The sequence below is a fragment of the Tarenaya hassleriana genome, unplaced genomic scaffold, assembly GCF_000463585.1.
Source record: "Tarenaya hassleriana unplaced genomic scaffold, ASM46358v1 Cleome398, whole genome shotgun sequence".
Taxonomy (NCBI): Eukaryota; Viridiplantae; Streptophyta; class Magnoliopsida; order Brassicales; family Cleomaceae; genus Tarenaya; species Tarenaya hassleriana.
In genome coordinates this window covers 45,864-60,755 of record NW_010966870.1, presented here as the reverse complement: position 1 = coordinate 60,755, position 14,892 = coordinate 45,864, and the positions used below count along the sequence as shown (strand labels likewise).

At 39.2% G+C, this 14,892-nt stretch overlaps 1 protein-coding gene and 1 long non-coding RNA gene across 2 annotated transcripts; one reads left to right on the top strand and one right to left on the bottom strand.

The window, feature by feature from the left end:
- Positions 1 to 6,242: 6,242 nt before the first annotated feature.
- LOC104823120 (CWF19-like protein 2) lies at positions 6,243 to 11,934 on the top strand. Its single transcript, XM_010554543.2, has 4 exons — positions 6,243 to 6,350; positions 6,452 to 6,738; positions 11,228 to 11,415; positions 11,515 to 11,934. The coding sequence occupies exons 1-4, from the start codon at positions 6,259 to 6,261 to the stop codon at positions 11,842 to 11,844; spliced, it is 897 nt and encodes a 298-aa protein (XP_010552845.1). The 5' UTR covers positions 6,243 to 6,258; the 3' UTR covers positions 11,845 to 11,934.
- Positions 11,935 to 12,683: 749 nt separating this feature from the next.
- On the bottom strand, positions 12,684 to 13,567 carry LOC104823117. The gene is made up of 4 exons (XR_773304.1): positions 13,552 to 13,567; positions 13,379 to 13,446; positions 13,195 to 13,255; positions 12,684 to 13,059 (listed from the first exon to the last, which is right to left on the bottom strand). It is a non-coding gene; the product is annotated as an uncharacterized LOC104823117 (long non-coding RNA).
- Positions 13,568 to 14,892: the final 1,325 nt, after the last annotated feature.

Here is a 14,892-nt window from a genome sequence, read left to right as displayed (position 1 = left end):
TATCTCAACCTCGAGGCCGATGCCTGTTGATTCTGGTCCTGCTCCGGACTCTCGGCCGACAGTTCCAGATCTTGTTGACGCCTCAACCTCAGTTGCTTGTGAGCCACGTAATCTTCATCATCCGATGCATACACGATCCAAAAACAACATTTCGAAGCCAAATCCGAAGTATTGTCTCACGGCCTCTGTTGTCACCTCGGAGATTGAACCCTCGTCTGTAACTCAGGCCATCAAGGATCCAAATTGGCGGGCTGCTATGTCTGAGGAGTTTCAGGCCCTATGTCGAAACAACACTTGGGCTCTTGTTCCGAGCTCTGAGGCTTCGAATGTTGTGGGTTGTCGCTGGGTTTTTCGTATTAAACGAAAACCGGATGGCGCGGTCGATCGGTATAAGGCTCGTCTGGTTGCAAAGGGGTTTCATCAACGTCCTGGAGTTGATTATCATGAGACTTTTAGTCCGGTTGTAAAACCCACTACTATTCGGATTGTTCTTAGTCTTGCTGTCTCTCGCGGTTGGGTTTTGCGACAGCTTGACGTAAATAATGCCTTTTTGCAAGGTAATCTTAGTGAAGAAGTGTACATGTCGCAGCCACGGGGTTTCATTGATCAGGCTTCACCTCAGTCAGTTTGTAAACTTCGGAAAGCTATTTACGGTCTTAAGCAGGCGCCTCGGGCTTGGTATTCGGAGCTCCGTAGTTTCCTCACTCAGAGTGGTTTTCGGAATTCAGTCGTCGATGCTTCTTTATTTATCTACAACACAACTTCGGTACAACTTATTGTTCTTGTCTACGTGGATGATCTTATTGTTACAGGAAACTGTACGCAACACATGGGGCAATTTATCTCGGATCTCGCCGCTCGTTTTTCCCTCAAGGATCTTGGTAATCTCTCGTACTTCCTGGGCATTGAAGCTTCTCGCTCGGACAAAGGCCTTCTTCTCACCCAACGCAAGTACATTGGTGATCTTCTTTCTCGTGCACATATGTCCGAAGCTAAACCCGTCACGACTCCGATGGCTGCTTCCTCTCGACTCATTGTAGTCTCTGGTTCACATTTGTCCAATCCCACTGAATATCGGGCATTGGTTGGTAGTTTGCAGTATCTCTCCTTGACGCGACCCGATATCAGCTTTGCCGTGAACAAACTCTCTCAGTTTATGCATTCCCCAACCGACGAGCACTGGCAAGCTGTCAAACGTGTTCTTCGGTACCTTGTGGGCACTCGTGATCACGGCATCTTTCTCTCAGCGTCGAACTCACCGGTTCTTCATGCGTTCTCTGACACCGACTGGGCCGGTGATAAGTTTGACTTCAAATCCACCGGTGCTTATATTGTTTACCTTGGTTCTCATCCAATCTCGTGGTCTTCGAAGAAGCAACAAGGGCTATCTCGGTCATCTACCGAGGCCGAATATCGTTCTGTCGCCTCGACGGCGGCCGAGGTTCGATGGGTTAGCTCTCTCTTATCGGAGCTTGGTTGTGCATCCTCCTCAGTCCCGGTCATCTATTGTGACAATCTCGGTGCTACATACCTCAGTGCGAATCCGGTGTTTCACTCCCGCATGAAGCACACTGCCTTGGATTATTTTTTTTGTTCGTGGCCTTGTTGAAAGTGGTGATCTCCGTGTGTCGCATATTTCTGCGGCTGATCAACTTGCCGATGCTCTTACCAAACCGCTTCCGGGTCCTCCTTTTCTTCATTTACGGGTCAAGATGGGAGTCACCTCTGGTGCTCCATCTTGAGAGGGCGTATAGAGGATATATTTATAATCTTGTGCAATTATGATTAGGTTAACTCTCTTGTATAAATACCCTAATGTTGTTAATGATAATCAAGCCACTTTTGTATAAATACCCTATGGGGGATTACTAGTATATATCTGAAATGATATTCGGTATTTAATTTGTGTGTCGTCTACACATACATAATGCATATACATATAATTACGTATACGTATGTGTACGTATATAGAAGTGTACATGGTCGTTTACGTGTTACTTTGACTTTCTCTTGTACATAGAAACAGGGTGTTAATTTAGAAACAGGGTATTTTTAGAAAGGAAAATTTCAAAAAAAACTGAACTACTAATTTTTATAATGTTTAAAAAAGAGAATAAAAAATGCTTTATATTGTTAAATCAAAATGAGATTTTTTTTAAAAACGTTAAGATAATGGGATGATATTTTTTCAAAAGAGATTTGATATAATTTTTGTGTCTATATAACAAATATATTCACCCGTATATATATCGAATGAATTAAAAATAAATATAGATTTTAAATAATTTTATTAGTTTTAAAATTAAATATAATATGTTTTGTTTTTAAATTTATAATTCATATTATTAAATAAAAATGTGTTTTTTGTAAATGTAGATAATGGGATGATGCGTTTTTTTGAAAAATAGTTTGTGGATAATTTTTGTGTTTAGATTTTTATAGGTTATAATATACAATTTTAATATAGTAGAAAATATTAACCCACAACTGCATTAAATTATCTAAATAATAGATTTTATTATTATAAAAATATAATTTATGATGAATATAATGTAATTAGCTACAACACACATATCTAGATATCAAATACTAATGATGGATAAGAAATAACCCTTTCTGCATTAATTAAAATAAATTTATAACATAGCTTTTCTTTTATATTGATTAGAAATCTACAACACACATATCTAGATATCAAATACTAATGATGGATAAGAAATAACCCTTTCTGCATTAATTTCTCTCAATTATGAATTTATCTATTAGAATAACAAATAATTTATTTTAAAAAAATAAACACATATATTTTCTAGCAAACAAATTTTATATATAAGGAGTATATCATGCGGATTAAAATTTATAATTTATATTTGTTGATCCCGACGATGTGAAATTTTGAAATTCAGATAGAATTTCGAACATAAATTTTTTTTGGTTCAGTCGAGGTTTGTGTTCTACACAATCTTCTAAAGACGAAATTGCTCCGTTATTAACTGGTTACGATTTTGGCAATCGTCTCCAAGATATAATGACTTACGATTCTACAAAAGCACCACGTGCTTAAGAGAATTTAGCGAACTACAAAAGTTCAAAACTCTTTAGAGAAAAAGTTTGAGATTTTTTCTTTCTGAAAAGAAGAAAGTACTCAGAAAAAATAGGATGTAGAAAATGATCCTATAGGCGTCCTATTTATAATATTCGGGGGTTGCTACGAAAACATGTGAAGGAAGAGGCTCCATCCTTTTAACCAAACAGTTCAATCCGAATCATTCTAAAAGGAAACGTTTCGTCAAGAACGCATTAATTCGGAGTCCAATCGTCCCACATCGATGCACAACTTTAAATTTTAAATCTCACACTGAAATGTTATTCTCTGAATCAAATAGTCCCAAATGGAACTTTCAATTCAAATTTTAAACGTTCTCCCAAGGATGAAGAAGTGGGACCAAACCTTTTTAGCTTTAGTCAACCTTGAGATTTAATATTGTTGACTTAATGGGAGCTCTTTTTATAAGGAAGTGCCAAAACTTTAGATGTGGGACAAACACACATATAAAGAAGCTTCATTCCTTGTGTTTTGTCATTTTTCCAATGTGGGACAAATATTCTTCCACCACATTTTTACATTTATTTTGGATAACCACATTTAAAAATTAAATTTTCATTCACCACAGATTGATTTTAAGAAATTAAAAATGTTATAATGATCTACTCTTTAGTAGATTTCAAATATAACATTATCCAAATTTTCTAACAATATTAGTAAATCAAAATAATTTTTTTGTGAAAGTGGGATAGCGGGATGACGTATTTGTTTCGAGGGTTGTGAATAATTTACGTTTTATATTTTATGAATTATATTATAGAACTCATGATTAGAATGTAAAATATCAAATTAATGTTTTTGATAAATTTTATTATTCGATAAAGAGTTAAATTTTTTTTCGCAAATCGATTGTTACCTAAAAAAATTAACTATCGTAAGTTTGTAAAGTATAGTTTTAAACAATAAGATATATAAATTTACATTAATTATTTGGGAATACGATTTTATTTTTTCATTAAAGAAATCTATAAGTATTCTAAAAACTTGACAATAATTACGTACACTCCTATAAATATCTCTATATTCAGTCCCACGTATGATTTTATTTTTTATTAAAGAATAATCTATTTTCTTTGTCAAACAATAAATATATATAAATATATTAATGAAAAAATGGACATGTATATTGTGTATTGTTTGATTATGTCATATATTTAAGTCAATAGATTTAAGTTATGTATGATTATATGTATCTTCTTTTTTGTACACTTATTTTATGAAGAATATTTATATTGATAGTCTTTCTATATAGTTTTGTAAGTATATATTTTTGGTATTGGATATCTTTGATAGTTGTTGTATTGTTGTGTTTACGTATAATTTTAATATATTCTATAGGTAATTCAATATAAAAAAAAACTAATGAAAACACCCATAACTTTCAATTATTAATTAAAATCTAAGGACATTGATATGTATTAAAAAAATTTTAGTTACTCTAACCTCTAACGGTTGAAGGTAGCACTTGTATATTTGCAGTTAAGAACGTGTTTTGTTTTAATATCTTTTTTTACTGTCGTTTTGTTGTTATCCATTAATAGTTTTTTTTTACTCTAAGGTTTTAAATAATGAATTTTAAGTATGATATTTAATTTTAGTAAGTTGCATTGAAAAGTTTATGATTTTTTTAGATTTGTCCCTTATAATAATAAATAAAAATAGTAAAAACAAATAATGGCACATACATTTATATATATACACACATATATACATACATATATACACATAAATAAATATATACATACATACATACATACATATATATACATATGCATGTATACACATATATACATATATATATATACATATATACATATATACACATATATACACATATGTATATGCATAAATATGTATACATATATAAACACACATACATATATATATATGCATACACATATATATACACATAAACAGATATATATATGCACACACATATATAAACATATCTATATATATACATTTGCGTATATATATATACATACATACAATGGTGCTTGCATGAGAGAACATAACCATAATAAGATAAAAAGAAAAGAAATATCGAAAACAATATTGCACATTGTACAATAGAATTGAAGTTTCAATCAATTCAACATTCATAAGTTCAAGATACCGTAGCGTAAATTAGATTATCTCATAATTCTAGACTCTCAAATATTATGATTGTTTCTCCTATCAAATAACAACTAATCAAGAGTTCATCATATTCTTTGATATTAGAAGCACAAAAAAGAAAATAATAAATAAGAAGAAAATATAATGAGTACCCTGAAAAGAATTTTATTTCTATGTATTTACCGAAACTCGTTTCTCGCACCGTCCTTATCGACTTAGAGCTTGGACCATTGAACCTTGAAACATCCAAATTATTCCAATTTGCGGGTCCACAATAGCAAATTAGCATAGAAGACATGTTTTCATAAGGAGACAAAAGGTAAGACAATGAAAAAATGAGAACCTTTGAGAAATGTCATGAAACTCTCTTCACATATAAGTAAGATTAATAATATTCGAATATGAATCAACTGGATGCCGCATCCTTTTAAATTAACATAAACTATATAATTAAAAAATTCTATTTTTAATAAGAATTTTTAAATTAAGCTAATACATTAAATATAAAACGTTGTTTATTTTTAAAAATAATCTATTTAATAAATGCAAAGAAATAATGGTAAATTAAAATTAAGATATTAATTTAATAATAATTTTTTTTTCTAAAATTTTTAATTAGATGGAGATGTGTTTTTTTATATATATATATATATAATATAATATAATAATAATAATAATAATAATATATAATATATATATATATATATATTATATTAAGCAGAGAGCCGAAACAACTGTCGGTACAGAGCAGAAGACAGTATCATCTGAGTTCAATAAGCCTGATGAGGGGACTTCTTCTTCTGGTAAGGAGGCAATGAGCGCGAATCAAATGGCAGCTAAGGCATTACAGCTGCGGATGAAAGGAAAACACGAAGAAGTGCAGAAACTTATGATGAGAAAATCTTTAAGTTTAGTAATATCCTCTCACCTTGTTCCTGTATCTATTTTTGAAACCTTTTAAACTCACAAAGTTCTGTGTTCAAGTGTAAGCTCTGAATTTTAACAACTAACTGTGGAAGAGTACGTTTTCCTCTATGCTTTCCCAGGAGGAAGCAGACAGATTGAAAGCAAAGCAGGCTATTGGAGATGATTCTTCCAAAGAGCGCGGATCCAGAACTGCAGCAAGGTAAATTTGCTCATCTATTGAAGCTTTTACCGATATCAGATCGTATTCGGCTCGTAATTCTCTCTCTCCGTTCATTATAAATACTTTTGTTTTCACTTCAGATATGCCGTCCAAGATGTGAATGCTAGAAAGAGGGGTGAAGAAGATAACACAGATAGACATTTAGCCAGAAGCATAATGCAGAACAAACGGTACAGTGTATCCGGTCAGGCTGATGATGAGTATGACTATGGAGAGGCTCCAAGTAAAAAATCCAGAAAGAGGGGCTCATCCAGTCATGATCACAGTAACATCTCTGAAAGGGATAATCGCGTAAAACGCATCTTGACCCAGCAAGAGCGTTGCCGCTTCCGTTGTGCCAGGCCACTGCTGTGTCTTGCCAATGCAGGTATTGACATTGAACATAGAAATTCAACCTCAATTGGTTCACAATGTAGGTGCTCTTAGATTGCGTTCTGATTGGTCCCGATCAGGCCTAGTAAAAATGAAAGCGATAATATATTTGTTTAACAGACAATTTTTGATTGCCTTTTATTAATAACAACTGCTGTATATATATACAGCACTAGTGGAGTAACAAACTCCTACAATACTGGAGATACACGTCTCCTACATGCAAGGGAAATGGAAAAACTATAAAGACAATGTCAAACCCACTACCAGAGTCTTGACTTATTCAACAAATTAAATTTGAATACGTCATGCTAAAAACTTGGGATTTGGTCTTCGTACTCGACCAGACCGTCGGTTCAATGTCTCGCCAACATTGTCTTCTTCTTCACCCGATAACCTTCTATCAATACCGCCCCCGCGGACAGCAACCTTGTCCCCAAGGTTGAGACTAGGAAAGCTTTGTTGCAGTTGCTTCGAATTTTCCCAAGTTGCATTCTCACGAGACAAGCCGTGCCATTGAACCAAGCTCTCATGTTCAAAACGAGGTCCACGTTTAACCCAACGTTCATCAACCACAAGTGCAGGCCGAAGTATCAATTCTCCTTCATCGCTAAGTTCTGGTAACTCTTCTGATACATTTGAAGCTGCACCAACCTTCTTTTTGAGAATAGAGACATGAAAAACCGGATGAATACGTGATCCTGGTGGTAATTGCAATCGATAAGCAACCCGACCGACACGTTCAACAATCGGAAATGGCCCATAAAACTTGTTAGCAAGCTTATGAGTTGTACGATGAAAGAGTGAATGTTGTCGGTATGGTTGGAGCTTCAAGAATACCCAGTCTCCCACCTGAAATTCAACATCACGTCTCTTAGCATCAGCAAGCTGCTTCATTCGATTTTGTGTCGTCTGAAGATTGGATTTCAATTCGCGGAGCAGCTCATCACGAGCTGCTAATTGTTGATCAACCTCATGGACTGGTGAAGTGCCAACATGATACCGAGGGACTATCGGAGGCAGTCGACCATACTGAGCTTGAAACGGAGTCATTCCGGCAGAGGAATGATACGTGGTATTATACCAAAATTCAGCCCATGGAAGGAAACGACTCCATTGACGAGGATGTTGGTTAACGAAACACCGAAGATATTGTTCAAGACATCGATTGACAACCTCCGTTTGACCGTCGCTCTGCGGATGGTAAGCGGAGCTCATTTGGAGACGAGTGCCAGACATTCGCCAAAATTCCTTCCAAAACTGACTGATAAACACAGGATCACGGTCACTTACAATTGATCTTGGTATTCCATGGAGCTTGACGACCCCGTCTACAAACTTTTCTGCGACTGTTCGAGCTGTGTAAGGATGAGCTAGCGACATAAAGTGTGCTGCCTTACTCAAGCGATCTACTATCACCAAAATAGCATTCTGACCACCGGAACGAGGAAGGCCATCGATGAAATCCATCGTGATATCTTCCCAAATTTGACAAGGAATCGGCAGGGGTTGCAAAAGACCGGCCGGGGAGAGAGTCGCTGCTTTTGCTCTTTGACAGACATCGCAAGCGGCGACGTAATCTTTCACTGATCGATACATCAATGGCCAATAAAACTGTTGGGCCAGTCTTTTAAATGTGCGTAGTACGCCCGAATGCCCTCCCATAGGCGAATCGTGGAACTCTCGAAGGAGTAACTGGATGATATCAGAATTGGGCGGCACCACAACACGATTTTTATAATAAAATAAGCCATCACGTTGCAAGTAAGGCTGACCTGGTTCTGTTGAAGCAAGCTTTGCCACACGGTGAAAGTATGGGTGATGTGTAGCTTCCTCCTTGAGCTGGTCCCATAATGTTGCATGTGAGGTAAACATAGCTTGGAGAGTGGAGTGATTGTTGACACGTGAGAGTGCATCGGCTGCGGCATTTTCTCTACCTGGTCGGTAAACAATTTCATAATCAAACCCAACCAATTTTGCCAACCACTTCTGCTGCTCCGGAGTCATGATCCTTTGCTCGAGAAGATATCTCAAGCTTTTCTGGTCTGTTTGGATAATAAAATGTCTACCCAGAAGATATGGTCGCCACAGACGTACTGCCAACACGATCGCCAACATCTCGCGCGCATATGTTGACCAATTTTGTTTGGAAGTTCCTAATGCTCGACTCATAAAGGCAATCGGTCGTCCAAGCTGAGACAGGACAGCCCCAACTCCTTCTCCAGATGCGTCTGTTTCAATGATGAACGGCGTCGTAAAATCAGGTAAAGCCAGAGTAGGGGTACTTGTTAACGCCGTCTTCAGTGATTGGAAAGCGTCTTCTGCATCTGGAGTCCAACTGAATTGACCCTTTTTCAAGAGATTGGTGAGTGGCTTAGCAATAACACCATAATGTTGCACAAATTTTCGATAATACCCGGTAAGCCCTAAAAATCCCCGAAGTTCAGTGACATTTGTGGGTCGCGGCCATTGGGTTACTGCGGCAATCTTCTTCTGGTCCACCTTGACACCGTCTACAGAGATGATATGCCCCAAATATTCAAGCTCTTGACGCCCGAACTCGCATTTCTTGAGTTTGACATAAAGTCGATGGTGACGAAGAACATCGAATACCTCTCGAACATGCGTTAGATGTTCCTGCCAGGAAGGACTATAGACCATGATATCATCAAAAAAGACCAGTACAGACTTACGAAGAAAAGGTCGAAAGACTGCGTTCATGAGTGCTTGGAATGTTGATGGAGCATTACAAAGGCCGAATGGCATCACCAAATATTCGTAGTGACCATTGTGTGTCCGGAATGCTGTCTTGTGAATATCTGGTGAGTGAAGCCGCACTTGATGATATCCTGCTGTGAGATCCAATTTAGTGAAATATTGTGCTCCATGGAGTTCATCCAACATATCATCAATGGTTGGAATTGGAAACCGATCCTTTATGGTTGCTGCATTGAGAGCTCGGTAATCTGTACAGAATCTCCAAGTATCGTCTTTCTTTTTCACCAACAGGACAGGAGAAGAGAAAGAGCTTGTACTTGGTCGGATCAGCCCCGATTGCAGCATGTCTTCCACTTGTCTTTCAATTTCATCCTTTTGGAAATAAGCATATCGATAAGGGCGAACGTTGATTGGTTCTGTGCCTTCCTTGAGCGTGATGCGGTGTTCGATCTCCCGTTGAGGCGGTAATTGTGTAGGCTTTTGAAATATGTCTTGGAACTCTGTTATGATGCGTTGAAGGTCTTGGTGAATTTCACCGTCTTCAATATGGCTTTGAATGGAGCATAGGATAAACAAAGGATGTCCTTGGCGAGCTTCTTTTGTCACCATCTTGGGTTGGGCTTGTTGAATCTTCTTTTTGTCAATTCCCTGTAACTTTCGTGTGTTGTTCTCCCACTGAAACTCCATTGTAAGTTTCTTCCAATCACATATAACAGGGCCCAAACTTTCTAACCATTGGATTCCCAAGACTAAATCCAACCCCGTCAAAGGAAGGGCATAAAGATTTATAGTGAATGAGATACCTTGTAGTTGAATTTGTACTCCATCATATCTTCCTTGACAAACCAGAGATGCACCGTTTGCCACACGGACCGTGAATGAATCTGTTGGTGTAATTGACGGTAGTAATTCCATCGCAACTCGTTCACTAATGAAGTTATGTGTCGAACCACTATCGATCAAAGCGATGAGGTTAGATCTACCAATGGAAGCTTCTACCCGCATAGTATTCATGGTACTCCAACCTGCTAGTGCGTGAAGAGAAATCTCTAATTCCTCATCGGCCAACTGTAATTGTTGTTCTTCGGCGGCATCGATCTGACTCTCAAGCAACAACAAGTGGGGTTGTTTACAACGGTGTCCCGGTGTAAACTTTTCATCACAATTAAAGCAGAGGCCTTGGCTTCTTTTTCGTCTCATCTCCTCCCACGTTAATTTCTTTGCAGGTGTCGTCGTCGGTGCCTGCTGTGTGGACTGCAAATTAGTTGCTCGAGATGGTCCCGTGGGAGTCCAACGGGGCTTTCTCTGCCTGTCTATCTGTTCAGCCTGCATCCTTGCGAGGCTGATTGCTTCTTTCAATGTCTTCGGCCGAAACATACGAATACCATCGGAGATCGACGAATGGAGACCACCCATGAAAGTTCCGACAAGAGCCTTCTGAGTCCACCCTTCAACTCTATTCATTAGTCGTTCGAATTCTCGTTGATATTCATGTAACGATCCTGTTTGTTTGACTCTTGACAGCTCCTCATCGAAGTCTTCACTCTCCGTTGGCCCAAATCGGGCCCATAGTTCCTCTTCAAAAGTTTTCCACTGAATTTCCATTCCTTCCTGTGTATACGAGCGTCGAATAGCTTGCCACCACTGATTGGCTTCACCTCCCAAATGATATGCAGCCATTGGTACTCGTTGCTCTATTGGCGTAGCTTGATAAGAGAAGAACTGTTCCACCTTATCAATCCACTCCGTCGGTTTTCTCTATACAGCACGAAGCAGCCACGAGGACGGTGGACGACAATGTTTGGGAAGAGATCCGATGTTTGCAAAACAAGGGAAAGAGGTTGTGTTTCTGGAGACAGTGATGGGTTTATCGCAGCAACGCCGGCATTGTATGATTGAGTGTATACCGTTGCCTCAGGATATCGCAAAGGAAGCGCCTCTTTATTTCAAGAAGGTCAGGGTTCTGTTTTATTATATCCCTCCTCCGTCCAATATCTTGTTAGTAGAATTATTGGGTTTCTTACTCTTAGTTAGCTGTATGAAAATCTTTCAGGCCATTGATGAGGCTGAGGACGAGTGGAGTCAGCACAACGCGAAGAAGCTAATCGACACAAGTGTGAAGGGTCTCCGGAACTCGATTCCAAAGGATTTCCCGTACTTCCACGTGGAGTTTGGCCTAAACAGAGGGTTTGTCCACGTGATCGATGATGAGAAACAGTTCAACGGGAATCTCGGAATGAACGTCATAAGAGGGATGCTTCAGTTGCCGGAGGAAGATATGTACAGACCGAGAAGGTATGAGACCGAGGAGTCCCAGAAGCAGGCGGTGGTGAGCTTCTCCCGTGAATGGGAGCCCTTTGGCTGGACGAAACAACTCGGGTGAAAGTGAAAGATCTCTCGTGCTTTTCTAGTCACATTCTGGCGAGGATAATGTTATAGTCATATACAACGGGAGGATTCGGCAGCTGTACGTATGGTTCATATTGCTGCGTCTTCTTTTTTAATCTTTCCATTTATAGCAAGTGTCCCTTTCATGTGGTGAGTCAAAAAGTACTGGAAAAGGAGAAATTGATGGACTTGTCTGTGCTCGCGTTTCGAATTTTTCAATTTTTATTTAGAAAAATCCCTTAATTGTAAGCATTTTGTACAACTGTAAAATTTTAACAAATTGCTTACTGTCAAGACCGTTTGCTCGCAAAGAGCATACGTAATCAGAGAATTGCGTGATTAATCGGGAAATGGGTTCTTTCGCGGCACCACGTGAGAAATTTAAAAAAAAAACAAACAAACAAAGATACATATGTATACACACAGACATACATGCATAATTTGATAAAAACACGTATATGCACATACTTACGTGATTTTGTATGTGTTCGTATATACATATGGGTGTGGTTTCCGTGTGTGTACATATATTTGTAATTTTTTTCTCAACCCCGTAACCGAAGTGCTTCACTACCGGTAAGGAGGGGAAAAAACAGCTGAGGGATTCATTCATATGCGAATCAATCGTTTGAATCAAAGTATGCGTACTCTATACGTTATGTGTGGAATATCGTAAAACAAAACGATTTTTTTTTTGGTAATCAAAACAAAACGATTATTAAATTAATTAACTCGTAAAGATGCGCAAGAATCAATCAATAATCATTTTTATCTGTAACTAATTAGACAACTACGACCTACTACAACACAAATCATATGTAGCTTAGTAAATAAGTGAACCAATCAACCTATACATACATACATATATATATATATATAGTACACGTATGTATGGATGTATACAAAAAAAAAACACGAGGCGGGTTTAGGGACCGGTTGAGATGTGGTCGTCGTTCTGGCGATTCTTATCTCTTTCCTTGACATCAACACTTGCGGTGATGTTGGCCGGAGCTGATTCGATATCTCCGATGGATTTTTGCCGGAGACGGGGTCCGTCCGCCGGAAAATCTTGGCCGCCTAAGTCTCCTCTTCCCGGAAAGTTGTTGAGTTGTCCAGATTGCTCATTCTTTCTCTTCGCCTTCATGTGCCATTGCTTTAGTGCCTTTGATGTTTGCTCGTCGAACACCGATCGTTTCATCGTTGAACCCATCTGCAAATATTTTCAGTTTTTTTTCCCTCTATTAGATGACTGATGTAAGAGTTTTCAAATGTGGGTTTATGGCAGAGATATGTGATATATATATACACACACACATAGAGGAAGTGTAATGTGAGTTGGACCAACCTGAGTGACAAGGGCATATAGAGGAAGTGTGATGTAACTGCAGAGGAACTGAACTCCGACGCTGTAAAAGGGTAAGAATATTGACTCGTTAGACAAGCATGGAAACCTTTCACGGTGCCTTGTATCTGAAGAAACCGGACTTCCTAGGTTACATATTTGAAGATCTGGAGAAAGGGCAACTTACCCAAGACAGACTCGTGCGATTATAAGACCGAAATGGTGATGAAAACACGATCTCAACCCAAACTCATACTGCACCAAGATTCAGTAACTCATCCTTCAACTTCACGCCAGAAAATGAAAAAACGAAGAGCAAAAGAAGAAAAGAAAAAGAATAAAGAGAGTGGTTTATGTTACCCATATCCAGAAGAAGTTTGGATTCCTGATGTTCTAGGGATCATTTTTATGTATAACTTGTTGAGTTTGGTGCGAAAATTGGGAACCCGAAGTTCCTGATGCGCCTAGACCGAACGGTCCAGGCATGGATCGTCCGTTCTAGGGTTTGCAAGGTTTCGGGGGAAGAAGACGAGCCCAGACCGTCCGTTCTGGACCTGGACCGTCCGTTCTGACCTAAAACGTCCGTTCCAGCTTCGGCCAGACCGAAGGGACCAAGCCACCAGACCGTCCGTTCTAGACGGGTAGACCGTCCGTTCCAGACGGGTAGACCGTTCGTTCTGGACCCCTTTCTCCCCGTTTTGGTTCGTTCTTTCGGATCGAACGAAATTCGATGCAACCGACCCCTATACGTGACCTACCTAGACCCGTTTTCTACCCGAACCTCATGAAACTTGAATGAAACCGACTTACGGTAAGTAAAACCTTCGGAACGAGCTGAATTGGTAATCCGGAATGGTCGGACCCAATTTGATCGGACCGGAGGATAAAAAGAATAAAATGAATGTAAAGGAAATGAGATAACCAAAATAACAAGTAAGGACGTGTGTATACCCGAGTAGGTATAATAATATATGAATGTGTGTGATTGGGGAACCGGGTAGTTGGCATGGCGTGAGACTTTATTCCGGAGGGCCGGGATAAGGTTGAGCGTGTGATTGTAGCGGGTTTGAGGTGATATCCCGATGGTTGCATTGTTGGGATCTCCTCTTTATGATCTCTGACCCGGGTCGGGTTTCATATTGAGGAGACATGATTGTGATTGGTTGCCCACGGGCAGAGCTTGGAGCCGATGATACACGTGATAGTCTTGAGTGATTCGGCTATCACGGGGTTGAGGAAATCCTACGGTTACACTGTAACCGCGCCAACGTTCCACTAGCTATGGAACGGGATCGGGATTGAGTGATTCTCCCGGCAGAGACTGGCAATACATTTACCCGTGACTCGGGATTGAGCGATTCTCCCGACGAGGTTATGCGAAGGAACTCAGAAAGACCTGAGCTCGGGTCCAATGAGTTTCTCCGTGGCGGACGGCCGGCGAGAGGTTGTCAGTTGTGTACTGACTTCGCTCGACATAGTCGGTGGTGGCCTGGAGGAGGCACCTGGCGCTCTGGCATCGAGAGGTGACATCGATGTCAGAGGGGATGGTTGATGTATTATGTTTTATGGAGTAGGGATTTGGATGGCGTGTTTTATTGTTCCGGCGATTGCCGAGGAGAGCGGGGGATGTGCGTTGCACATGGAGCGTCCTTACCCACGTGTGTGATGCACACGTGGAGATGATTTGACGGTACGATTATT

Excerpts from the sequence above, each read along its gene's own strand:
- LOC104823120 (XM_010554543.2), top strand. The coding sequence starts at position 6,259 with ATGCTTTCCCAGGAGGAAGCAGACAGATTGAAAGCAAAGCAGGCTATT. Across the intron at positions 6,739-11,227 it reads GCTGTGTCTTGCCAATGCAG|CACGAAGCAGCCACGAGGAC; the intron begins GTATTGACATTG and ends TTCTCTATACAG. Across the intron at positions 11,416-11,514 it reads CGCCTCTTTATTTCAAGAAG|GCCATTGATGAGGCTGAGGA; the intron begins GTCAGGGTTCTG and ends AAAATCTTTCAG.